This window comes from Xenopus tropicalis, chromosome 9, assembly GCF_000004195.4.
Source record: "Xenopus tropicalis strain Nigerian chromosome 9, UCB_Xtro_10.0, whole genome shotgun sequence".
Classification (NCBI taxonomy): domain Eukaryota; kingdom Metazoa; phylum Chordata; class Amphibia; order Anura; family Pipidae; genus Xenopus; species Xenopus tropicalis.
Window position 1 is genome coordinate 34,519,403 of NC_030685.2, and position 27,408 is coordinate 34,546,810.

General features: G+C 39.6%; 1 protein-coding gene across 2 annotated transcripts in view; it reads left to right on the forward strand.

The window, feature by feature from the left end:
• The window catches only part of snx29 (sorting nexin 29), a 270,710-nt gene that overhangs the window by 45,512 nt on the left and 197,790 nt on the right, over positions 1 to 27,408 (forward strand). The window contains exons 14-15 of one of the 2 annotated variants that reach the window (XM_031893495.1): positions 17,222 to 17,301; positions 27,152 to 27,355. In XM_031893495.1, the coding sequence (XP_031749355.1) occupies positions 17,222 to 17,301; positions 27,152 to 27,192 (121 nt within the window). In that variant the 3' untranslated portion in view covers positions 27,193 to 27,355. Of the gene's footprint in view, positions 1 to 17,221; positions 17,302 to 27,151; positions 27,356 to 27,408 lie in introns of those variants that run through there. The other variant, XM_002937686.5, reaches the window with a different exon arrangement.

Consider the following 27,408-nt stretch of genomic DNA (forward strand, 5'->3'; position numbering starts at 1 on the left):
AGACAGCTTCTTGTTCCACAGAATAGTAACCAACACCTTATGATGTGGAACCAATAATATGGTAAAACTCATGAGGTTAGCAACCTGTTCAACCAATTGTTTAAAAAAAACATAAATCCAAACCCATAGGTTTGAAATAATTAGGGCACTCTTGGATTTGTACTGTTAGACATTAGCACAACCAAATGCTGGAGATAATTGTGCAAAGATTTATTTTCAATTCTTCATCTTCAGCTTTCTGGGTTTACAGTCATGCTATGGAGCAGGCTAGTGCTGAAAGAAGCATGACGCTAAAGCTTAGTTGTACAGGGTTCATTGTGAATAGGCAATATAGAAGGCTTTCCTTGGCCATTGTCCTTCATTGGAATCAGACATATGGAACTGGCTTTCTTGGACTGGACAAAGCCTGGCTACTAAAAGGAACAGTAAAAATGAAAGTTTTTTAAAGTAATTAAAATATAACGTGCTGTTGCCCTGCACTGGTAACAGTAGTGTGTTTGCTCCAGTAATGCTGCTATAGTTTATATCAGTGCTGTCCAACTTCTACGGTGCCGAGGGCCGGAATTTCTCTAGCATACATGGTGGAGGGCCGCTAATGGAAGCCAGTTTTGACCACTCCCCTTTTTGAAACCACACCCACTTCAAACCACACCTATTTTATCACAATGGTGGTAGCACAGCAAAATCCCAAATGCTTGGTCCTTACTGTGGGGATATCAACCATCATTCATATGTGAAAGAATTATGTCATATTAAGATATACCCATAAATTCCATATGCCTCCTCCTCCCCTGTGGATAGCAGAGCAACCCCCAGTACATAATTACACACCTTAGGGACCATTTAATGGCTATTTCCAACTGCTAACAAACTCCCACAACAAACCCCTGCCAGGTTCACCTCCCACAAACAGCATAGGGCAAGCAGAGTATGGCACACACAGGCAGCACTCTGCCTGTCCTATGCTGTCTGTGTGTGCCATACTCTGCCTTCCCTATGCTGCCTCTGTGTGCCATACTCTGCCTGCCCTACCCTGCCTGTGTGTGCCATACTTTGCCTGCCCTACCCTTCCTGTGTGTGCCATACCCTTCCTGACCTATGCTGCCTGTGTGTGCCATACTCTACCTGCCCTATGCTGGTTGTATGTGCCATACTCTGCCTACAGTACCTATGTCTGAGGTGTGAAGAAGTGAACAATGGGAGTGATTACAGTCTGAGCCTGAGGCGTGAATACTGCAGGGGGTGAATAGTGCAGGTATTAAAAGGTGTGAAAAACACAGGGGATTATATTTTTAAACAATACAGAGGGATTACCGCCTGAATCTGAGGTGAGAACCATGCAGGGGGCCAGTTAATCTCAGTACTGATACCATTTAATGCTTACTCAAAGGTAAGCCATCAAAGCAGCCAGACAGGTGGGGGGCCACACAGAGGGGGGTCGCGGGCCGCCAGTTGGACAGCACTGGTTTATATGATTAAACTGCTGTGTAGCCATGGGGGCAGCCATTCAAGCTGGAAAAAAGGAGAAAAGGCACAGGTTACATAGCAGATAACTGATATCCTCTCTAGAATACAATAGTGTTTTATCTGTTATCTGCTAAGCAACCTGTGCCTTTTCTCCTTTGAATGACTGTCCCTGTGGCTACACAGCAGCTTTGTTTATATACATTTCTGAGACAAACACACCAGGTGTACAAGTGCAGGGCAGCAGTACATTATATTATAATTACTTTTATACACTTTCATTTTTTGGTGTTACTGTTCCTTTAAGTGTTTGTGTAGTGCACTACACAATCTGGGCAAAAACATATAGTGCCCAGTCCTGCTTATCGTCATTTGTATATTTGACTTTTAATCAAGTATAATCTATTAATTTAACAGCCCACCATCCTTGTAAGGTGATTGTAAGTCTGTAAAACCTGAATCAATAAGATTCAGGTTGTTTGGCTAACAGTATACACAGTACCTTAACAGCCACATAAATATACCACCACACACAAAAATAAGAAACTTGGAAATAGCCCAAAGGACAACTGTCTAAATGTTATAGGAGAAATAATTGCCTACCCTGTGTTACAAAATAAACTATTTCTGTGGAGTGCAATAGAGTTGTTCTGCTTATCCCTGTGTGTCAGTTTTTTTTAGGTATATTATAGGTATAAACTTACATTAGAATGAATCTAACAGTTTTCTCCCTCACTGAAGCTGACTTGAGTGGGAGGCTCCCATTATAGACCCAGTTAGCTGGGTCCATTTTCCTAATATCTTCTTTTAGATGCAGTTACCAGGGAAATGGTTAATAGTTTGGTTAGATGCTTTTTGTGCATAAATTTTGATTACTTATTTTAAGTATCAGGGTCACTCTAACCTGTTCTACAGTAATAGATAATTATTGCTTTTTCTCATAAATGTACAGAGCAGCGTACCCTTGTGGCGCTTTATAAATAAAGTTATACATACATACATTCATATTTTTAAAGCATGGCTTCAAGTTCATAAGATAAGATTTGTACAACATGGATAGAAATGCTAAAAGTAACTTGACTACCTAGGAACATATCATATCGATAGCGAGTTTTTCATTTCTCAAAGTCTCAAATGTACAACCACAGATGTGTGTAAAGTGCAGTTTTTGACCCACAATTCAGTGATTTTCTCCCCAAATTCCAACATCAGTGTGGGCAAGCAGAGTTGGGTCTGGCATTTCCAAACATGCTGTGGAACTGTGGAGCTACAATCAGGTCCAGAGTGGCAGTAGTTCCGGGGTTCCATAGTATCAATAGATACACATGCCAACCATTCATCAGGATGGATGCAATTTGCACCTATATGGGAGTGCAGGAGCGTGGTTGGCCGCAAGTTTCTTGCTCCCTATATTACATCCATTTTGGAGCGGGGGCTTTTCTAAATTACTTCTTTCAACTCTGCGGCTTCAATTCTACTCTCCTCATTGAAGATCTAATTTTTGCCTCTAGCGGTTTTGTAAAGTTTAGGTTTAAAGTTGTGAACTTTACTAAATGTTTTCCTTACACCAGGCAGAATGAAGTTAAAAGTCATGAACTTTAGTCTTAAATGTTAGTGATTTATAAGAACAAGTTGTGGGCAGGCCAGAAGCTACATCTAACCACAAAGGTATACTTTCATGTAAGAATGGGAAGCTCCTTCAAATGTAAGTTGAAAGAATATAAATAAACTATTGGTAATGAAAGGTCAGCATGATGATATATCTTTGTTTTACTCTCAGTTCTCACCTGGCAAATGTAAATCTCTTTATTGTTCCTTAAAGGGAGACTGCTATAATTAATTGCATTTGCTTATTATAAACTACAGACATGGGATCCATTATCTGGAAACCCATTATCCAGAAAGTTCAGAATTACTTCCGCATCAACGAGCCGATGAGGTCCCTGATCCGACTAGATTTTTAAACCTACCGATCGAGATCTGGCCGATTTCAGGCCAGATATCGGTCGGGCAGTCCCGTCGGTCAAAGGGACCGATATCGGTCAAAGGGTCCGATATCTGCAGCTAGAATCGGCCCGTGTATGGGGGCCTTTAAGGTATGGAGATCAACATTACGAAAAGACTCCTTATCCGGAAACCTCCAGGTCCCAAGCATTCTGGATAACAGGTCCCATACCTGTACTCCTGACTAGATTCTTTTAGGCAAACAACATCAGCCCTGTCTTGCTTTATGGCAGGGATTTTAAAGGTATACTGTGGGGGTATATTCAAGGTGTTGTGTTATGTTTGTTATGTTCTGCATTAGGGGCAGTTTTCAGCAAGAGAAAACACAATCATGAAGGTATTGTACTGTGTGAAGATACCTGTGACTAATTTAAAAAAGAACAGAATAAATAAGTCACTGAAGTTTTGAACTATGTAAATTTATGACTGGGCTTTATTATTTGGAAGCTTAGGACCTGAGTTTTTCTAGATTGCTCCATACTATAGAGCAACATGCATTAAAATTTAATCAAACGTCATAGATAAAAAGTAGTATTTTTTGGAGAGTCCTCTGGTACCCCTGAACTGCACCAGAACTTTTTGAAAACACAGATCTGTCATGTTTTTCTTACTGTACCTGTTAGGAAACAGTAGAGCAAGAGAGCAAGGGGGTTAAACATTGCCATTTTGCACTGCTTAATCTTCTCCAGTAAAAGATCTGTGACACTGAGCATGTGCAATTTGAACCTAGCTTTAACTGTGTATATTCCGTGCCTACAATCATTTGTGAGAGAAGATCTAGTGGCGTGAGCACGAGCCAACCCTGCTGATCTTGTCTGATTTGTCTTAACTGATAAGTGTAGCAGTGTAAGTAAGATTTATCTATGATTTTTGTTCTCCTTCAGAAATCTGTAATACTAGGTTGCTTGCTACCCACTCTCAAATCTGAGAGGAAATACAGAAACCAGGTTTATGTTCATGTAGAGTTCACACATGAACTTCAAATAATGATGCAGAAGTTAGGAAAGTTTTTAATCATTTGATAATGGTTTGATTTTGTTGGGTGGATTTATTATATTTCTAGGGTCAGATAATCCTTTAGGCCAGAGGGCCCCAACCACCGGGCCGGGGACCAGTGCCGGGCCGTGGGCTGTGCTGAACTCGGTCACCTCTGGTCCCAATTACCTGTGATCCCAACTCCATTACAACAACTATGTGAAGCCTAGGGCGCTTTCTACTGTTCGCGAAAATGACCAAAGTACTAAAGTTCCATACTAAGCATCAGGGGATGTCACTACTTAAGTGGGAGAAAGAAGAGCAAGGGAGCTGGGCACATCTAATTGCAGGGAAACAAGGTCAGGTCTCCCACTGATTTTGTATTATGATGAGTTGTATTATACCCACCACCCCTGGTCCTCGGAAAAATTGTCTTGTTTGAAACTATTCCGTGGTGTAAAAAAGGTTGGAAAACATTGCTTTAGGCTACTTGCTTCAGAAGGGCCGTGGATTGTGTCTCACATAGACTTAATTGCATGGAAGGTTCCAACAAATAGCAACTCTGATTAGTAACCAGAACTTTTGGCACCTCTGCAGTTAATTTCTATTCCTATCAGAATTTTTGTACTCTCTGGGAGCAGCAGCTTAGTGTAGTGTTTCTAACAAATGTGGATTTAAACACTTGGCATGTTTACAAAGCTCTCTTTGGGGATTTTATCACAAATTTGTGATCAAAAAGAAGGAAGTAATTGTATTTTCTTTATTAGGATTTTCTCAACAAATGCTCTTTAACTATTAAGGACTGTAGAAAGTCAATAAGTCTAATCCTAATAAGTTTTTTGCTGGTAGCAGAGCACAATCTCTTTTGTCTTTCTTCCTTTAATTGGTTTCCGCCATCAGTATATACTGCTCATTGAAAAACATTGCTCGCCTACTAGGCATTAAATGAGTTGTAACATTAATGTGAACACTTGTAATGAAACACAATTCAATTTCCTTTGAATGTCTTTGGCAAAAGATAATTCACTGAAACATATAGTGACATATCACATGACTGCCCAGTACATTTGAAAGGTTAAACTTTTTATTGGCCCTTGTATAAAGAAAAGACAGATTGTATGCTTTGTTTATGCTTAACATTCTTTATTAAAGACAATAGGGCGGATTCACTAAGGTACGTTAAAACGAGCACTATTTACAGCATGTGTAAAAAATTTTTTATCGCGTCTAATTTTTTGCGTCTTAACACACGATTCACTAAAAGCATACTTGCGTTAATTTAGACGCAATGCTGTTTGCGTTATTTAAGTCGCGAAGCCTATTTTCGTGCAGTATTTGACGCAACAAGCACTAATTAACACAGCGTGCGAAAAAAACACGCCATATTAGCCATACACATAAACTATTCTGAAAATGACCATTTCCCATGCATCACTCTAGGGCCAACACATACTTGAATAAATAACATTGCAAAGTCCATATTGTGTTACCAAAAACTCCTGAGCTGCACTTTTCTATAATTACCGCCTGCCCCAAGTAGGTGTTAATTTTCGCACAGACTAATGTGATATTTAGCGTGTCTAAGTTTTTGTGAATCATGTGTTAGTATTATTTCTGCGCGCTAATTAATGCAATGCAGTAAAATTAATGCATTCGGTTGCGCGCTATTTAACGCACGCGATATGTGACTTGGCGCATGCAATAATACATTAGTGAAACGTGCGTTTTTTTGCGCGTCAATTTTAACGCAAAAAAGCACGCGATAAGCGTTATCGCACTTTAGTGAATCAACCCTAATATCTTTAAAGTTATAGTGATAATGACAGACTTAATATAGATCTTCACAGAAAGTAAGGCAGTTGGCATAGTGTAACAACCAGAAAGAAATAATAAAAAAATAATAATCATAATGTATTCAGTGCTAGTACCATGGCGCCTGATGTCACCGTGCACACCAAGAAGCTGTATAGGATCCTTTCTAAGGAGCTTAAGAATCAAAAGTCAATTATTTGAGTACCACAGACCAGTGAAATCACTGCCTGCCAGTCCTATTCTAAAACCTTTTTAGGTATGAAAGAATTTGGCAATATGTGTCACTGGCAGTTTAACTATCTGTATAAATATGCCAGCCTCTACCCGTGTCACATATTTTTGTCCCTCTTTCTCTTAATGAAATATTGGGAGGTATGTATGTGACTGATGCTTGGAACATTGATGGCACCGGAGCCCTGTGTAAAACTGAGTAGTTATGTGTGTTTATCATATGAATAAAGTAATTTGGGTTAAGGTGGTTGTCTCCCATGGCCTACCATGTACCAATATCTATATTGATTCATTGTATTTGATAAGCTATATAGCCATGCTATTTTAGTTTAGATTATCAGTTTTACATAGTGAAATGGGGGGACAGATATGTGGGTGTGGTGCCCAAATTGCATGTAAACATCTATATATTGCCTCACAGAGGCTGCAATATAACAGTAATACAGACCAGTAATACAACCAGCATTTTTTGCCATATAATCAGTTAATTGTTTAGATCAATTCATTTTAATGAAATATCACCTTAAAAAAGACCAGCTAGCTGACATCATGTTCTAGATCCTTTACAATCTGTGCTCCATAGTGTAACTGTATGTTTGATAAACTGAAGACTAAAGTAGAACCCAACTATCAGCCATTGCCAGGAACCTCCAAATTCCAGATATAATGGGAGACAGATTCTGCAGCTCATGAAGAGACGTTTGTGCAGTAAGTCAGACTGGGGAACATTTGCAAAACAAAATAAGTGCAGCTGGGCCAGAACAACCAGTGATGTGATTGGCACAAAGTCTGTGTGTCACAAACATGGTAGCGGGATAATGCACACAATTTGCATTCGCAATTTTTGTATAACAAGCCCCAAACACAATTACATTTTTTTGAGAGACTCCGTACACAGTCTCCATGAACATGATCCAGTAGTGGATCCAGTAACTATATGTGGTAGATATGGGATCCCTTATCAAGAAACCCATTATCCAGAAAGTTTCAAATTATGGGAAGCCCGTTTTCCATAAAGTCCATTTTAAAGGAGAAAGAAAGGTAAAACTTAAGTAACCTTTATCAAAAAAGGTCTATGTAAATACAGCCATAAGCACTTACAGAAACGCTGCCGTTCTCTTTCAAAAGGAACACAGGATTTCTTGTCTGGTTTCTTCTGCCAGACACACGCAGCTCTCTGCAATCTCCCCTCTCCTGCTCCCCCCTCCCTCAAGAATGTTAAGAACTCACTCCCCCCCCCTTAGGAATGTGGATATGAGCCAATCAGCAGAAAGCTGACTCATAGTCCTACTAACTGAGCATGTTCACTTGGTCTGGGTGTCTGTACAGGAGCGAGGCATTATGGGAACTTTGTGAAATTTGGGGAGACTTAAGGGCACTATTGAGACAGCTGAAGGTATGCCTGCAGCTTGAGATTAACTCTTTATTAGCCTTTCCTTCTCCTTTAAGCAAAAGTTGAATTAATTCATATTGGTGGCAAAACAGCCTATTGGCTTTATTTAACATTTAAATGATTTTAGTAGACTACAGATCCAAACTACAGAAAGATCACTTATCCAGAAAACCCCACATCCTGAGCATTCCCTATAATAGATCTTATACATGCACCAATAAATCTGCTAAGTGGTGTATACATTTCTGCATGCATGCATTATATGCAAGTGCTTTAATGAGAGGAAAGTGTGTATATTGCCTATATTATCCCACAACTGGGAAGACTGGGACAAGTGGGAAGGGTGTCCCACCCAACACGCCCATCCATCGCTTTACAAGAAGAATAGCTGTCTCTGCCATCCACAAGGCATTTGTCAAGAGTAAAATCTTCCACATTCTGGGCTTTGGCATTCCCCCATCTGGTACAAGACATTAAGGGGGCATTTACTAACTTTCCATTTGTCACAATTCATATTTTTTGTGCTAAAATACAAACCGGATTCCAAAAAAGTTGGGACACTAAACAAATTGTGAATAAAAACTAAACGCAATGATGTGGAGGTGCCAACTTCTAATATTTTATTCAGAATAGAACATAAATCACGGAACAAAAGTTTAAACTGAGAAAATGTACCATTTTAAGGGAAAAATATGTTGATTCAGAATTTCATGGTGTCAACAAATCCCAAAAAAGTTAATTTGAGCATAACTGTCAGCGGGGGCCTTCGGCACCCACGGGGGGGGGTGAAGTCAGGATCAAGGAGGAAGGCCGCTTCCAGCGAGTCTGAGCGAAGTACAGATGCGGGATAATCCAATAGAAGGGTCAGGTTCAGGCAAAGGTCACTTGAGGCAGGCAGCAAGGTTCGAAGTCAGGAACAGGCAATGGATCAGCAACAGGAAAGCAGCACAGACAATTAGAGACCCAGGAACTCAATAGAAATATTGAGCTATACTCGGGCATTGAGAATTGGGAAGGTTGGAACTCAAACTGAATCTGGCATTGAGTCACGAATCCCCTGCAGGCCTGCGTATTGCCACTGTAGCGGGGAGGAGGAGGTATTCGTGGCTCACGAGCTGGCGACATCGCTGGCAGAGGAACCACCACAGCAGGAGGAATTTCCGCGACAGCAGGAGTAGCGGGCAAACGGGACAAAATGGAATCAAGTACTTGCCCAATTCTGACTTGCTGGGATTCATACGCCTCCATACGGGACGCCAGCCCGCGAAGGGCTCTTCCGACGTCCGGTACCACTTCCTCGGGATCCAGGGCCCGAGTATAATGTCAGCGGGGGCCTTCGGCACCCACGGGGGGGGTGAAGTCAGGATCAAGGAGGAAGGTCGCTTCCAGCGAGTCCGTGCGAAGTACAGATGCGGGATAATCCAATAGAAGGGTCAGGTTCAGGCAAAGGTCACTTGAGGCAGGCAGCAAGGTTCGAAGTCAGGAACAGGCAATGGATCAGCAACAGGAAAGCAGCACAGACAATTAGAGACCCAGGAACACAATAGAAATATTGAGCTATACTCGGGCATTGAACCTGGGTCTCTGGCGTCCTTTTATGTTTGAATTTGGCGCCATTTGGTGACGTCATCGCACCGGCGTCCTTGCGCCCACGTGGAGTCCTGGGCGCCGCCATCTTGGATTCGCCGCGCCGGGAAGGAGGACGCCGCCGCACGCCAGGAGCAGGTAGGGAGCGTCGACGGTTCATGACAATAACGAAGAGCTGAAAGAACAAAAAACACTAATTAGGTCAATTGGCAACATGATTGGGTATAAAAAGAGATTCTCAGAGTGGCAGTGTCTCTCAGAAGCCAAGATGGGTAGAGGATCACCAATTCCCACAATGTTGCGCAGAAAGATAGTGGAGCAATATCAGAAAGGTGTTACCCAGCGAAAAATTGCAAAGATTTTGCATCTATCATCATCAACTGTGCATAACATCATCCAAAGATTCAGAGAATCTGGAACAATCTCTGTGCGTAAGGGTCAAGGCCGTAAAACCATACTGGATGCCCGTGATCTCCGGGCCCTTAAACGACACTGCACCACAAACAGGAATGCTACTGTAAAGGAAATCACAGAATGGGCTCAGGAATACTTCCAGAAACCATTGCCAGTGAACACAATCCACCGTGCCATCCGCCGTTGCCAGCTGAAACTCTACAGTGCAAAGAAGAAGCCATTTCTAAGCAAGATCCACAAGCTCAGGCGTTTTCACTGGGCCAGGGATCATTTAAAATGGAGTGTGACAAAATGGAAGACTGTTCTGTGGTCAGACGAGTCACGATTCAAAGTTCTTTTTGGAAATCTGGGACGCCATGTCATCCGGGCCAAAGAGGACAAGGACAACCCAAGTTGTTATCAACGCTCAGTTCAGAAGCCTGCATCTCTGATGGTATGGGGTTGCATGAGTGCGTGTGGCATGGGCAGCTTGCATGTCTGGAAAGGCAGCATCAATGCAGAAAAATATATTCAGGTTCTAGAACAACATATGCTCCCATCCAGACGTCATCTCTTTCAGGGAAGACCCTGCATTTTTCAACAAGATAATGCCAGACCACATTCTGCATCAATCACAACATCATGGCTGCGTAGGAGAAGGATCCGGGTACTGAAATGGCCAGTCTGCAGTCCAGATCTTTCACCTATAGAGAACATTTGGCGCATCATAAAGAGGAAGGTGCGACAAAGAAGGCCCAAGACGATTGAACAGTTAGAGGCCTGTATTAGACAAGAATGGGAGAGCATTCCTATTCCTAAACTTGAGAAACTGGTCTCCTCGGTCCCCAGACATCTGTTGAGTGTTGTAAGAAGAAGGGGAGATGCCACACAGTGATGAAAATGGCCTTGTCCCAACTTTTTTGTGATTTGTTGACACCATGAAATTCTGAATCAACATATTTTTCCCTTAAAATGGTACATTTTCTCAGTTTAAACTTTTGTTCCGTTATTTATGTTCTATTCTGAATAAAATATTAGAAGTTGGCACCTCCACATGATTGCATTCAGTTTTTATTCACAATTTGTTTAGTGTCTCAACTTTTTTGGAATCCGGGTTGTATGATTTTAACACTGTAACCCTGATTTTTTGTGATCCATTATGCAACAAAACTGCAACAATTCTGAATCTGAAAGTACGGCATCTAAAACCTGTCGAGATCATGTGGAAGTTAATAGCAGATGTCCCTTTTACAAATGGAAGATATTTCTTTGCTTTGTGGTTTTAGAGGTTTTCGGGGTTTTCTTTCTTCTGTTTTGACAATAAAATGTATCCTCTGACAGGACTATCCTGCTGTTTTTTGGGGAGCAACAGCACTGATCAGCAGAGTTTTGTTTAAAGAACTCTTCCATGGGGGGCATTCGACTAAAACCAGTTCTTTCTACAGTGTTTGGCCAGTGCAAATGTATTTTCTACCATATTTTTATCTTTCTCAGCTGAACTCTTAAAGATATGTCATATTTTGACGTATTGCAGACAATCTGGTTAGAAACTCTGAATGATTTCTTTTAAACTGCCACTTACTCTACAACAACAATTTTCAAAGCTTATATTTTCCAAAGCGCTATAACAGGTGTTCTTGTCTGTGAGATTTGCAATATTGATGTCATAGGTAAAATTTATAGCAAAATGTAATTCTGTAGGACATTTTCAAAGGCACATGGAACTGATGGAGTGATTCAGTTCACCGGATATTTTTTGCGATATGTTGAGATTTATTTCAAATGAAAGTAATTCTTCTACAGTATGTTCATGACCAGAATACATAATATATTTTGAGAGATGTGTTAGAGTATATCTGCTTAGAGTATAACCTTTATCTCTGTCCAAGTTTTGTCCAGACTGTGATTTTGGTGGTGGGGCAGTTTCAATTTTTAATAGATTTATAACAATTTGTAACATGTACTGTAGCTGATAAAAGTCAGCAATGTCACTCATGGCTGGAGATGTAAGGTGTAAAGCGCAAGCTACAGGTCCTGTTACTTTCCTGCATGCAGCAAGCAGACCTATGACGTATAACTGTATACGTCAATGATGGAATCCAGGCCTTCAGGGTGTCTAGTTTGCAACTTGCAAATCCACATATCCTCTGCTCTTAACAACCTGGCCTGTATATCTCCTTTACAATTTCAAAAGGTTATGTTCTTTGTTCTTGGATAGACAAATTGCCCAAATTGCCGCTTTCACTACACCCTATAAAGTGTTTTGTTACTGGACTATTAATTGCATTAATTTGTTTACTTGTCTTCATTTGATATAAGATACTCTAACATACTTTATACTTATAGCTCTATAAATACATTATATTTTACATTATATTTTCAAACTGCTATGCAGTTTTGCATAAGTACCAGTTACACTTGAAAACAAACTACTTTAAAAAAAATCCCCTGTTGTTTTTGAGGCTACCAAAAGGTCAATTTCTTTGTGAACAGGCCACAAGAAGTAGCAAAAGAAATAAATATAGTGCAGAAGGGTGAAAATATCTAAACAGTTACAAAATAGAATTATACATTTGAATGTATGGGCATAAGAGGGTAATTACAGTCTGAATTATGCACATTTTTCTGCCGAAAATGTTTCTTAGGTGTTGTTTTACCTGTAATTTCAGTGCTAAGGTATTAAGAGTGTGGCAGATGAAGCATGGTCCCAATATGCTTTCTAAAAGAATTTTACTTTAGGATCAAAAAGGCAAGTCAAAGTGATATAATTTATATGCAGACAGTGATGTGGCTAAATTGCTTCAGCTTTAAAAATATCACATATATCACATGTCACGTCTGGTTGCTGTTAGTTGCAATTGTTGTGGTGGGTCTACAATATTCTAGCATTTATGCAAGGTTCCAGTGATTATTGAGAAAAATAATAAAGCAATTGAATTAATCAGAATTTAGAGAAAATAATCAATGGGAGTTGGAGCTTTCATGCCTTTGATCTCAGAATGTATTCTTAATAGGGTGTCCAATGAAATCTCTGTACAGGTATAGGATCCCTTATCTGGAAACCCGTTATCCAGAAAGTTCCGAATTACGGAAAGGCCATCTCCCAAAGACTCCATTATAAGCAAATAATTCTAATTTTGAAAAATGATTTCCTTTTTCTCAGTACCTGTACTTGATCCCAACCAAGATATAATTACCCCTTATTGGGGGCCAAACAATCCTATTGGGTTTATTCAATATTTAAATGATTTTTAGCAGACTTAAGTTATGGAGATCCAAATTACGGAAATATCCCTTATCCGGAAAACCCCAGGTCCCGAGCATTCTGGATAACGGGTCCCATACCTGTACTTGTTTCTTGGCTCCTTTAAATGCAGATCAGGGGTATAAGGATGTATTTTCTATTGCAGGTGTAGGGAACCGATGGCTCGGGAGCCAGATGTGGCTCTTTTGATGGCTGCATCTGGCTCGCTTCCAAATCTTAAATAAAAAAAATAACAGGAGTCGTGGCCTGCGCTCGACGGATAGAAGAAGCGTTCTAAGACAACGCGTCTTTTATCCGCCAAGCGCAGGCCACGCCCTCCTCTGCATCGCATCCACATCCGACATCCTTGGAACCCATCCTACCTACCTTGCCCCTGCGCTCGGCAGATAAAAGACATGTTCTCAGCCTTAGAACACGTCTTCTATCTGCCGAGCGCAGGCCACTCCCTCCTCTGAATCGCATCCGCATCCGGCATCCGGCATCCTTGGGACCCACCCTACCTTTCCCCGCAGCATCTGCGGCCAAACTTATTGTATGGCTCTCACAGAATTACATTTTAAAATATGAGGTGTTTATGGCTCTCTCAGCCAAAAAGGTTCCCGACCCCTTTTCTATTGTGTCAAGTGGTTTAACAGATGTGGCTGCCTAGGGATCAGCTGGTGTATTTGTCAAATAATGATAATAGAAGTCATGATGGCTAGCCTGGATTGTGTTGATTTGTGTTCAGATGCAGGGCAACACAGGAAAACAGATAAGACAGCTCTGTGGTACAAGCTCTAAAGGTTCTTTTTAGTCATGACAAAACAGGACATGGCATACGGAAGATGCCACTGAGAGCATTATAGATTTTGCACTGGAATACTGATGATCAGAACCAGCATTAAAAAAAAATGAGTCAAAAAACAAATATGAGACACAAAAGGCACTCTTGCAGTTCTATTTTTATATAGTTAAAATATATATTCTGAGAACATTACAGGAATTATATATAATTAGCTGTTCCAGTCATATTGAATTCCATTCATACTCTGTTCACCTGTAAATATCAAAGAACACTTCTGCAAGGGCTGTGGCTTGTAGATGTGCCATTGGATACTAGCATGGATGATTAGAGCTATAAAATCTGTACAACAACAGTGCTTTTCAGGAATGTCACTCTGCAGTGATGCATGGAGAGTGAGTGTTTTGATTGCCTCTAAAAGCAATAGAGGTCAAGCACATTAGGGACCATTTACTCATGGGAAGGCAGTGTGCAAAGTGTAAAAACATCTGCAACTGACCATTATTTTGCACTTTGGACACTTGCCTACCTCTTTTCCAGAATTTCAGCAGGTATTTCCACTTAATTTCGAATTACAGAGACCTGTGACTGCCCTGATAAATACAGCACTGCCAGAGCTATATGTATGAGGGACAGGAGGGGGAGACACGTAGAAGTTCCCCCCCACCTGCTTCCATCACTTTTTGATGGTGGTTTTTTTTGTATATACACATATGTCTATACAAACTGTATATGGTGTTTCTCCACTGTTCCTTTATATTCACATTATACTGTATTCAACAATTTTTGTATATGCACCATTTTGATTTTTGTGTAAAGTGTTTTGATTGGCTATTACCTATTTAAATACTGTGTAATAGGAAGTGACCACTAGCCTATGAGTAAGTGCCCCACAAGGCTCAAAATGCGTTAGGCTACTCTGTCTCCTTGTCCTAATAAATGGTTATTTGAATTTTACTTCACTTTTGTGATAAATTATTTGATGGGCTGCTTTGCCTTTGTATAATTTAGATTGGTATCTGTGTAATCCTCTTGGAGATTTGTATGTTCCTTACACTTGTCTCTTTTGAGGACATCATCATTTTATCATGATCTAGGCTCCATACATGTAGTAAAATTAATTAACTGGGTTATTATTTGGAAATAGGTAAACACCATTACATTAAGCAAGAAGTATACATACTTTTTTCCCTATGCGCCTAACCTGGTAATATCAGTGTCTGCTTATTGAAGTGTTGTGACCCTTGCTGTATTTTGAATATTTTCTATCCTTCTGAAAATAACTGAGGCAAAGTGACTTTCCTAGTTTCAGACTAGTTAATAATTTATTGTACTGTTTACAATTTTTTCATGATTTAACCTGCCAGCCAAAACACTTTGCTTCACTTGCAGCTAAATTAAATGTGACTGGTTATCAACACAGCTGTAGCTGGATGAAGTACTTAGTAGCTCTAAGCTGTTAGATATTGGATGAAACATCATACTTCTACATCAGGCTTTGCATGTTATAATCACAGCACTTGTTAGCCTTTTTTTCTGTTTAATGGCAGCTTATGGGCCCATGCAAGAAAGCTAAAGAATGTATAGACGCGCTCTACGTCTGGGCATTTAAGGCTTGTATAATTTATTTTCTAATAAGGCACAGCATAAGAAGTAGGGATGCAGTGAATCCACTACTTTAGGATCCAGCCAAACCCCAAGTCCTGAAAGATTCGGCCAAATACCGAAATTAGTCCTCATTTGCATATGCAAATTAGAACAAGGGAGAGTTGAATAGACCACGCGCTTGCGCTTAATGAGCAAGAGGGGAGTCTCGCTCATTATGTGCATGCAGGCTAAATAACATGGCTGCCCTCTCTGGGGGCTCCCTCCCAGTGAGGGCTGTTTTTTTTTTCTAACAAAACTATTGTTTCCCCAACCAGAGTGCCGACTTTATTAGCCCATACCTAGAGAGAGGGATGCAGACCCGGTCTTATCAAGTGTGGGGCCCTATTTGGACTATTTTGGTGGGTCCCCCTAGACTCAGCACAGACCCTCAATCACATACATTAAATGGGCCCTGGCATTTCAGGTACACTGAGACCCAGGCAGACCAACACAAGCCAAAAAATATAGCACATAGCAGGTCTGTGGAAACATGTAACAGTCCATCTAGCATTTGCAAGAGCATCCAGATTGCTACTCTGGGTCTGGCACTGGCAACATAGGGATATTAAGTGTGAAAAGGTCTTGGAACTGTCCCGTAAAGCAGATTATATAGTAATTAGTGGGCATTGAATACTGCATATCTCCCAACTGTCCCGATTTTCGTGGAACAGTCCCTCTTTTGACAGCTCTACCCACAGGGATTCTTACTGAAAAGTCCCTCATTTGCCTTTGATCTCTTGCACTGAAAAAGAAACAAGTTTAATTAAAAGTAGCTTTTGGCAGAGAGCCCAGAAATCGTAACGAGCGCCACCTGCACTTAGATACATTGTTTCTGGCTTTTAATTAAATAAGAGGCTTTTGGCAGAGGGCCCAGAAAGGTAAAACACAAGCACCCCATTAAAAAATATATATATACTGTTGATATTTATAATATGTGCTTCACCTTACTCACATTTTTGTTGCTCTGTTTTCTCATTTTTTCTTTTCTTTGCCATTCTAATGTCTAATGTCTTCTTTCCTCCACTATCATTTTAGGGTTGTTTTTTGTTTTTTTTTCATGAGTGCTGAGTTTGGGGGGGCACCTAATTGGTCCAAATAGGGCCCCGCACTTGATAAGACCGACTCTGCCTGAAACATCATGCAGTTACTTCATTCATTGTTTTTATATGGGCATTTTGGCAGTATTAGAAGCTTTTGGCTTGTAAGAATGATGAATGAATGAAGAATGGCACCTTAGGTTAAATAAAGACTGGGCCTAGAGTAATGGTTTTCCCTCTTGGCCCTATCTGATGTAGAACAACTTTTTTGGATAATAGTCTTTTGGGTGGATAATCCCACAACATAAACAAACAGTGGCAGCTTCTTTTACTGAAATCGGCAAATATACATTCAGAGAATGTCCTTTGCAAACACCATTTTGTGCCTTTTTGGTTCTGCTTAGTCTGCACCAATGAGATCTTTATAACTAATGGGACTAATTAGATCTTCAAAACAAATGAGGCAAAAAGCAACAACTGTTTTATACCACTGTCAAAAGTAAAAAAAACACAACAACCCGAGTTGCAGCTATTTTGCAGTAGTCATTTATGTGCATATTACTACTGTGTGTAAACATCTACAATTAACCAATTAATTCAGACAATATTATTTTATTATTTCATTTTAACAGAGAAAATGAGGTATTAAAAGTCCAGCTGAAGAAGTATGTTGGTGCTGTACAGATGCTTAAGAGGGAAAGCAATTCTGAAGGTAAGGATGCTGTTATTGGCACTTAAGTACAAACATTACTGTAAATGAACCATGTTATTCCAATTGCCATTTAGATATTTTATGTGCCTTTTACAATTGCTTCCCTTGCTGTTTATCTGCAGCTTTGAACTACATCCCCCTTGTTAATATATATTATAGAGTTTGAGCAGTTTGCAAAAGATTTTAAACAGCCCCCAAAATATCATACCTCTCTCCCTACATTGAGTCTAATGTCTTTTCTATGGAAGAGGCAGAAACCTGCTGCAAAAATCAGTCACTTGCTTATATACTGTGACGCTTCACCCCTTTTAGTACACTGAACTTTCCTTCTCCTTTGAGAAGAAAATACCAAGTGTCCCTGCTTCTGGTTTCAGGCAGGTAGTAGGATGTGAATGTGGGATTTTTCTGCAGTTGGGCTGGGTCTGAAAGAGAATTTAATTTCTAGTGACTTACCCCCTGTAACGTCTCCTCACTTGAATAGTGGGGGACAGTAGGGTTAAATTATTGGTGTACTGTAGGGGTAAAATACATTTTAGACCCACCAGCCTGATATTTTTCTCCTTTATTCAGCTCTTTGTGAGCCACAGACAATGGATCAGCATTTGCCACAACAGTGAGAAATATTTGTGCACAAACATCAGTCTTCTAGTTCAGTTGTTTTTGCTTCCTCCATTGTGGTTACCCATTCTGCCAACTGCAGTCATGTTTATACCCCTTTACCATTTTTTGTCATGAGGCATGTTTATCAAAGGTTCGATGGGCAATTTACCATAATTTGAATATATGAAGAGAGCTATTGCCTTCTCATTTTGTGGTGAAATGTCTATTATGTAGACTCTATAAATTTTAGAAATAAGACCCTCTTATTACCTTTACCTTCGTTTTCTCATATATTTTATCACCCCCACTCTCCTTCCTCTCTTTATTCTGCTTATTTTTTACACTATTTCTGCTGTTTAATTTTTGGTCACCTTTTAACATTTTCTTTCTTTTTTTTTGCTATCACCTTGTGTCTTGTCTTCCACTTCTAATATAATTGTTAGCAGCAGGTATACAGGGTAAACTTATAAACTGAGAGGATGACTATGACTGTCCTTGTGCCGAGCAGAACCTGAACTTTCTTAAATTTGTTCACATGCATGTAGTAAATCCTTTGCCTTGTGTGACTAAACAAGGTCAGTGCTGCGGGAAGAAACATATGGTTAAGGGAGCTTCTATTGAAAAAGAATATGTTCAATTAATTACCCTCTAGTCCTGTGTCTTATTCTTATCTTGAAAAATAGCAAGTGTGGAGACAGTTGCTTAAATTATTAATGACTACAAGTTTAAAAGCTGCATTTTCCCCTTTAGTAATTGGGAACTGTTACTAAAGCTGCTTGTACTCAAAGTCAGCAATTTTTGCATTCATTTTTATCCTATAATTCTTTGGACAACAATCAAGCCATTTAATCAGCAGATACAACATGCTATTTGTTAAATGCACAAAAATATAATATTTAAAAAATTATGTTTAATACAAACAAACACACTTACCTTGTGGAAACACCACATGGTACTTCATTCCATTATTTGGTTAGGGAACACATCACAAGGATTCTGGCATAATTGAAGGGGAAATTCATTAAAACTATATACCAGATTTGTCTTTTACTGTCTGTGATTTATGATGCTGATAGAGAAAATGAATAGGCAGAACTATGTCAACATATAAATGGAAAGACTCCATCTGCTGTGGACACAACTATTAGTTTGTGTGTAAAGACTATAGATGTACAGATGGAGCAAACATCATTTTAATATTTGGTAATGATTTTTTTATTTTCCTGTACAAAATGCAACAACATGATTATTATCGCCACTATGCAGTGAAGTGTAAGCAGGCAGCATTGTCCTACTCTACCAGGAATTCAGGAGCTCCAGATTTTTCAAGACTTAATGGAGGTCTTAACCCTGCTCATTGTTTGTTGTTGTATGTATTTATGTAGAAGCATACAAAGAACATTTTCATATAAGGCTGACAAGCAAAATTACAAGTAAATGCCTCTGTTTCAGACTCTAATTGAGATTGAATGAATTATCCTCAAATGCTGCCCTTAGTTTTCAAAATCAGTAAAAAAAAAAAGAATAAATAAAAGTGGCAGATCTGTACTAATATATTTCTAAAACTGGATTATTGCATGGCTGTGTTGCATATTCAAGGACATGCTAATTGTTAAAGAAACTGTATTGCATCTACGCAGAACTTTTTGCAGTCAGTTACTGCTCCCATCATTCAAAATCTTTTTTGCCGTATTGCTCATGTATTCTTCAGTGTTAAAACATAAGCCTGGTCGTAGTATGAGAGAGAGAGGACTGACCATCTGGCTGCCAGTCAATTGTTAGGAAAGCAAAGTTGTGTTAATACATCCTACCTTTTATAGACTTCCAAACTGTGGGGTTTCTCCTTGGGGGCTTGAAGCAGTTAATTAGGTGGTTGGCATTAATAAGGAAAGGTAGGGATATGGAATAGAAGCTTATTTTCTTGTCTATATATTCTTGAAAGATTGGCAGGGAACCTCACAGGAGAATGAAAGGCATTTTGGTATAGCTTTACCATAGAAGCTCCATCTCTTTGCTTAAAGGAGAAGGAAAGCCTAAGTCACTTGGGGGTGCCAAAATGTTAGGCACCCCCAAGTGATTAAATCGCCTACCTTTTACCCCGGGCTGGTGCCCCTGTTCAGAGAGAACTGCACCAGCCCAGTGTAGCTGCGATCGCTTCCTCTTTCCCGGTTTTCGTGCGCGCATGCGCAGTACAGTTAAAAAGCCAAACTTTAACTATAAAGTCGGCTTTTCATTCTACTGCGCATGCGATTGTCCCGAACATTTGCCAGCAGCGCAGGAGGAAGCGCTTGCTACAGGTACCCCGGGCTGGTGCAATTTTCTCCTAACAGGGGCACCAGCCCAGGGTACAAGGTAAACGATTAAAGTCACTTGGGGGTGCCTAACATTTCGGCACCCCCAAGTGACTTAGCTGTTCCTTGTCCTTTAAAATAGCAGCTGCCGTTTTAGCTTGGTCTCAGTAGCTTCAGCGATGAAGCTCTAGCCACTGGTAGCTCAGATGACACATTCTGATGAGAGGGGGAGTGAATTTTTATGAATTCTTATGGGAGGGGGGAGCAGGTGAAGGGAGAGAGGAGAGAACTGCACAGACTCTGGAATGAAGGATTTTTCTGAGGGAGAAAGTCTGATACTGAAGAACATGCTTACACAAAGGAAGGCAAGAAATCCTGTGTTTCTTTTGAGAGAAGACGCAGTGCAGCGTTTCTGTGAGTGCCTTTTGGCTGTATTTACATAGACTTTTCTGATAAAGTTTACTTTGTTTTTGCCTTTCCTTCTCCTTTAATGGGCTATCAGTCAGCTGCCTTATGCCAGAATATTAAATATTGAAATTACATTTACCTGTTTATGGCCATCAACTACAAGCCACTTTTTTGTTCTGTTTGAGTTTGAATGTGAGCCTAAACATTTGTAACAAAAGGCGGTAGAAACAGCAATAACATATAGGTATGAAACTGTATTTTTATAATTGTTCTTAATTTGGTAAGGTAGATTCAGATTGGTATTTCACTGAATGTTTTTGTGGAACCTGAGTTTTAAGCACAGAAATGTTCTCAGGTCTACAGTCTGCAGATTGAGGGTAGGGAAGCAGTTAACAGAACAGGGGTCCAAATAGAAATTCCAAATAGATGTTTGAAACCATCAGCTATATAGGCAGATCTGATTTTAAAATGCATGTATTTTGGGATAGCATCAGCAGTTTTTTTTCTAGCCACACCAGCATTACTGCAATGTTTCCTAGGGCAGAGATTACTTTTGATTCCACTATTCTATAGAACTGGCATTTGTCCCAGATTTCAAATTGCTTTTTAATCTTGTTTAAACCACGATCTTGAATGGCATTGTTTCTGATCCTGCAATTGTACAGTTAGGTGGAGAAAGAATCAGATATGTTTCCTATATGATTAGATTCTTTATTCATTTACTTCTGAATCATTTTGCACCATAGCATAACTGAGCTCATTAATAAATCATACATCCAGGATATTTTTAGTTGTGTGTGTCCATTTCTGTCAGATGTTCAGTTAGACTTAGATAGCAGGTGGTGAGCTACACATCACAATCAGAGTGCTATTCATTGTGACTTCTTGGCATTCTTATGTGCATGTCCTAGAGAATAGATATTAAGGATATTAATGAGCTGGAGAGTGTGAAGAGACGTGTAACTAAACTGGTAGAGGGGATGGAAGATTCAAACTATGAGGTTACGGTTGGGGTTGTTTTCCCTGGGAAAAAAAGGCGCTTGCAAGGGGACATGATTACTCTATACAAGTAAATTAGGGGGGGATTATAGGCAGATAGGAAGTGGGAATGTTTTTTTCCCATAAATAACACATCAAAGACTACCCCTTCAGATTGGAGAAACAGAACTTTCAGTTGAAGCAGCGTAGGTGGTTTTTCACGGTGAGGGCAGTGAGGTTGAGGAATGGCCCTCCTAGGGATTTTGTAATGGCAGATTCTGTTAGTGCCTTTAAGAGATGACTGTGTGTGTGTGTGTGTGTGTGCGTGTGCGCAACTGGGTTTTTTTTTGGATGTGTTGAACTTGATAGACTTTGGTCTTTTTTCAACCCAAATTAACTATGTATATTTTCAGAGTAGAACCCTTTAAGGCTGAAAAACTGAGATGTACCAGAGGTAATGGTGGAATGTGTCCATAGATAATAGTATATACCATATATGGTGCTAAATGTCAGGGTCTGAGGTTTAGTGGTTCACCGATTATTTACTTTTTTTCACCTGGAGCTATAGAAGAGTAACACCATGTTTTTATATAACTGTAATATGAACTAAAGTACAGCCTGACCAGATGTGGAACCAAAAGAGGCCTGAAACCAGAAACATTGAGGACCCCCACTCTATAACACCCAAGAGCCCACTGTTCACATAACAGTACTTTCATGACAAAGTATGCACTGTACTTCTCTAAAATCTGAATTGACTTAAATGGTACTGGGGTGCACTCCTTATGCACAGAATTCTATCTTAAAGGGGAACTCTGGCTTCCAAACCAGAAAAGTGTGAATAAATACAATTTGTATATGTTAAAATACAGCTGCAAAACAGTTATTCTCTTTCTGCATCATTTGAAATACTGGCAGAGGAGGAGGGACTAAAACATTGATGTTACAAATTGTAACACAGCCTTCAGACAGCATGCAGTAACTACTAACCCACAGTGCATTGCACTGTACTGTTCCTTTCCTTATTGATATCATGTGTGCAGGGAATTGTGGGATTTGGAGGATGCAGACTGAAGGCAGTCTGGAGACAGTCGACTACTGTTACATTTTTTTTGAGTCTCAAAGTAGTCAGCCAGATCAACAGGAGAACTGTGAGCTAGGCTTAGGTAACTGCTCCAAACCAAATTATTACATTAAAAATCACAGAAAGCTGTATATTTTTTAACTGATGTATATTGCAAAGTTGCTTGACATTATGTTTACTTTTCAAAAAGTTTGTTTTGTTTGGGTGGAGTTCCCCTTTAATTGGAAAGTGTTCCCCTTCTCTATAGTGATACAGACTACCAGCTTATGAAATCTGTATAGAGTTTGGGTACTGTAAATGTCTTACAGGGAATCTGAACAAGATGAAAGGAATCGTTGTTGAGTGTACTCTTTAGTCATAGTATACAACTGATGTCCATTAACCTGATTTGTAAATTTAACCCTTTCCTCAAAGCCAAACATATTATTTTTTGGGTCAGCCTTGAGATTTACTTACTGCAGACTAAAATCTATTAAAATATATTATTTGGGCAGTCCCACTGACCATTATTGTCTTAAGGAGCTTATTTAGCTAAATACATTTAAATGCCTATATGATAAAGAAAATTGCTATTATTGTGTATAATAAATCCACATTTATAGCTGCACTAAATGTGAATGATGATGACAATCAAAGGTGAATGCATTAAACAATATCCTTACTATAATAAGTATTTCAATATAAAACAGTAAAATTGAAAAATAACAAATAAGCAAAACCCAATACATACAACAAACCTTTGTTCAATTGTAATTTTTTTTAAAAGTGTGAATCTCTCTGTGCCAGTATTCCAGTGGGAGTGAGCACAAACCAAGCAGGAGATTGACTAGCTAACACTCCAGGCATTCCGACTGATCCTCCATAGCCTAAGACAGGTCATATAGGGATTTTTTTCAAAACTGAACTGGAGAAAATGATTGACACGCAGACCCTGGCAGTATGTCTGAAGCAGAGATGTCTGTGTAATATCCCTTGTCAGCTCCTGTGACTTTATGTGAACCACTTTCTCACCTATTGGCTTCAGGCACAAACAAATACTAACAAGCTCTTTTGCACTGGAACTCCTGTCTTAAAAAATTACACATCTAGCTGTGTGTGAATTTTAATAGTTATATAATAAAAGTTTCATCCTGCCTACCATCCAGTAAAATGCCTTAAATAGTGTTTTCTTTGTTTGTGGCCCATTAAAGCCATCTGATAAAAATTGGCATATTTCATAAATACTGTTTGCTTCTCATTTTTAACTCACTATCTTTTTCTGCTGCAACAACACAAGTTGTCACATTCTAGCAATTCTAATGTATTTATATTTTTACCCTTAGTTCAATACAATAATTTGTATATACAAGAATAAATATATGGCAGGGAGTGGGGAAATAGAAACATAAGGGAATTCCTGTTAATAAGTTAAGGTTATGAAGATATATTTCTTTCAGTAACATCAGATATTCTGATTACTACAAGTAAATAAAAAGACTTATGAAAAATAAGAAAGCTGGCCATACATTGAAAGATCCACTTTTTGTCAATGTTGCCAAACAAACTGATCTTTCCCTAATACGCCCACCTTGAGGTGGACATTATCTGATCCAATCGTTTGGCCCTAGGGAAAAATGATCGGATCACAATGACAGGGATACAAGCTGATGGTCATCGTTCCTACAAGATTTTTAAATCTGATATCTTATTTGTGGCCAGATATCAGTTGGGCAGGTCTATCAGAGTGCCCCATACAAGGCCAGATAAGCTGCCGACTTAGACTAAAAGACTTGAATCCGCACCTAAAATTTGCCTGTGTATGGCCACCTTAAGAATAGGGTGTCCAAATGATCTTTTCAGCCATGCAATAGCATTTGCCATGATGCTCTAGAGCAGTGCTGTCCAACTTCTGTGGTACCGAGGGCCGGAATTTCTCTGACCTACGTGGTGGAGGGCCGATAGTCAAATGTTGACTACGCCCATGTATGTGAAAGCCACACCCTCTTATAAAGACACACCCCTTTGCCACACCCATTTTTAGACAACACACATGCTGGCATCTGTAGAAACTGGGAGCTGGGAGCTAGAGCACAGGTAAGAATGTGTTTTCTCCTGTCTCAGAGTACAAGCTCCCCATTTCATAGTGTAAAATAGAAAATTAATAAATAAATTGTAAGAATTGTCAAAATGGCACATAGAGCTAAATTAATGTATTTTGGGAGCATTTATTCACAAACTGGGGACCTATATTACAAGGTCAGCACCAGTGTACCTACTGTAGGTACATATGCTGACAAAGCAGTAAGAGAATGCCTGGTACATACACAAGCACAGCACTGCTACAACCTCAAAGACCAGAACCTGAACAGGTGTACCACTGGCAGTATGTGCCTTAAGTATGTGCAGATTAGCATAGTGCTCTAATACAGGAGATTCAGTGATCAGTGGAACCTCAAAATATTTATACATGCACTTAGATTGTAAGCTCTACGGGACAGAGACCTCCTTCCTACCGTAAATTATACCACATGGCACTGTGTCTTTACACTTATTTATTGTATTTATTATAATACTTGTCCTCCCTGTGTGTAAGTTTCTCTGTTGTAAAAATGTACAGCCCTGTGTACCCTTGTAGCGCTTTCTAAATTAGTTATAAAAAAGTTATACATACATACATACAAGACTACAAAAAATTTGCACTTGTTTAGTACCACAATAGATTGATATAGGCCAGAATAATCCTCAACATTTATACAGAAGGAAATCTTTTACAGCACTCATTAAAAGGCACATTAAACCCACATAAAATGGTACAATAAGGCTTAGCAACTATGGGTACCCTGATTTCCTGTATCAAATTGAACACTGACCTCCAGCATTGAATTGGATAGGAATCACAACTGGTACACTGAAATAATACCCCAATATAAATTGGTACACTGAAATAATACCCCAATATAAATTGGTACTGTGACCCATTAAGCCCAAATTCACCCCATCATAAATTGCTACAGACACCCCTAATATTAACCACCAGCAGGGACTGACACTGTGACCCACAGCGTTAAAAATCATTATCCCCACAGTTAGGCTCACCACTTTTAGGGCAGGCTCTGGTAGTATGATGCAGGCATGGGCAGCAAGTTTAGGGACCAAGGCAGCAGATGGCAGGTGGCAAAAGACCAGATGAGGATCGCGCAGCCGCATTCTATCTGCTGAAGGCACCTTGCCAAATACAAAGGGAATGTGGGGGCGGAGCTTGTGCCGCGAGTGGGCGGAGCTTGTGCCGCGAGTGGGCGGAGCTTGTGACATCAGATCTGGACGTCCTATCGGCAGGTAGGGGACTGACTGAATAAAGCGGGGAGACTTTAATGAAAGTGCGGGGAGACACTGGACAATGTGGAGATGCACAGGCTGCTTGTTAGGTAATCGGATTAGTTAGGGGAGGTGTGCGCACAGTCTAGATTTCAGATTTACCCACAGTGTCGCGGGCCGCAGTATACAGCCTTGCGGGCCGCCAGTTGGACAGCGCTGCTCTAGAGTATGCAGTTGGCTTTATGTATTTAGATGTTACAGGATGGCAGAAAGGTTGTGTACCTAACTTAAATACTGGGCTTTGGTTGATGTGTGCTTTGCCTTTATCCAGTTGTTTATGCAGTTGATTATAACCCAACCCTTGGATGCTCTAAGAACAACCCCATTCAACTTGATGGTATTATACAGACAAGGGTAGGTGAAGGGAACTGTTGAACTTCTTAGGCAATAACTACTGTAATAAATAAAGTCCATATGCCTCTATGCTGGTAATGATGTGTGTTATTATACTACTTCTGTTTTGTGATGTTCCATAGATGTAGGTCTGTGATTTACTCTATTTCAGGTACATAATTGTTTCAGTAAGAGTGGAAGCCTAGTGCTTTGTAAAATGTTAAAGCAGGAACTTGGACCACAAATATAAATGACTACTCTCAATTAGTCACATAAAAATGTCATAAAAATTCATCTTCAGTATGTTCTGTTGTGTTTCTTGAACAGATGTTCAAAATATCAAACATTTTGATATCCATTTTAACATTTCATATGTATGATTCATAATCATATGCTTAGGTTGAGAGATTCTGTTTTTGGTGAATACATATTTTGTTTGATGATCCAATAAGAGAATTTTGTGCTGTGGGAAAGTAATACCAACATGAAGCTTTAACTCCAAATATATTGTACAATGACTGTACAGAATGGAGCAGTCACCGTGTCATGAAAAATCAGCCTTATTTCCCTTCTGGAAATTAGTGCATTCATTTTACTACAAATAAAGCATTTTATTTGTTCCAGAACTGACAATGATAAAAATATCAGAAAGTTTGCAGCAAAAAGACATAAAAAGTTCCATATACTGAAAATGTAATATTTTAACTAAAAAGTTGCACAGTGGTCATGTTTAGGCAACAATGGCTTACAAGGGACACATTGTAGCATTTAATATTGACACACCTATGTTTCTTTCTGACAGAACAACTCCACAGCTGTCAGAGCAGAAGGCTAAATGAATAAAAGAAAGTACATAAAGTTAATCAAGGAGTGTGAGTCAGTGAGGTACAGTGATCTAAGTTTTATACCTGAATACCCGAAGCCTAGTCTGAAAATTGGACAATTTTTCCAACAGGTTTTAGAATGACTCTTCAGTGTTGGGTTTGATGAAAATGACCCTGTATATTGACCTCTAATAAATGCATTTCTAGCATAATTTGTGATATCTATAAATGTGTC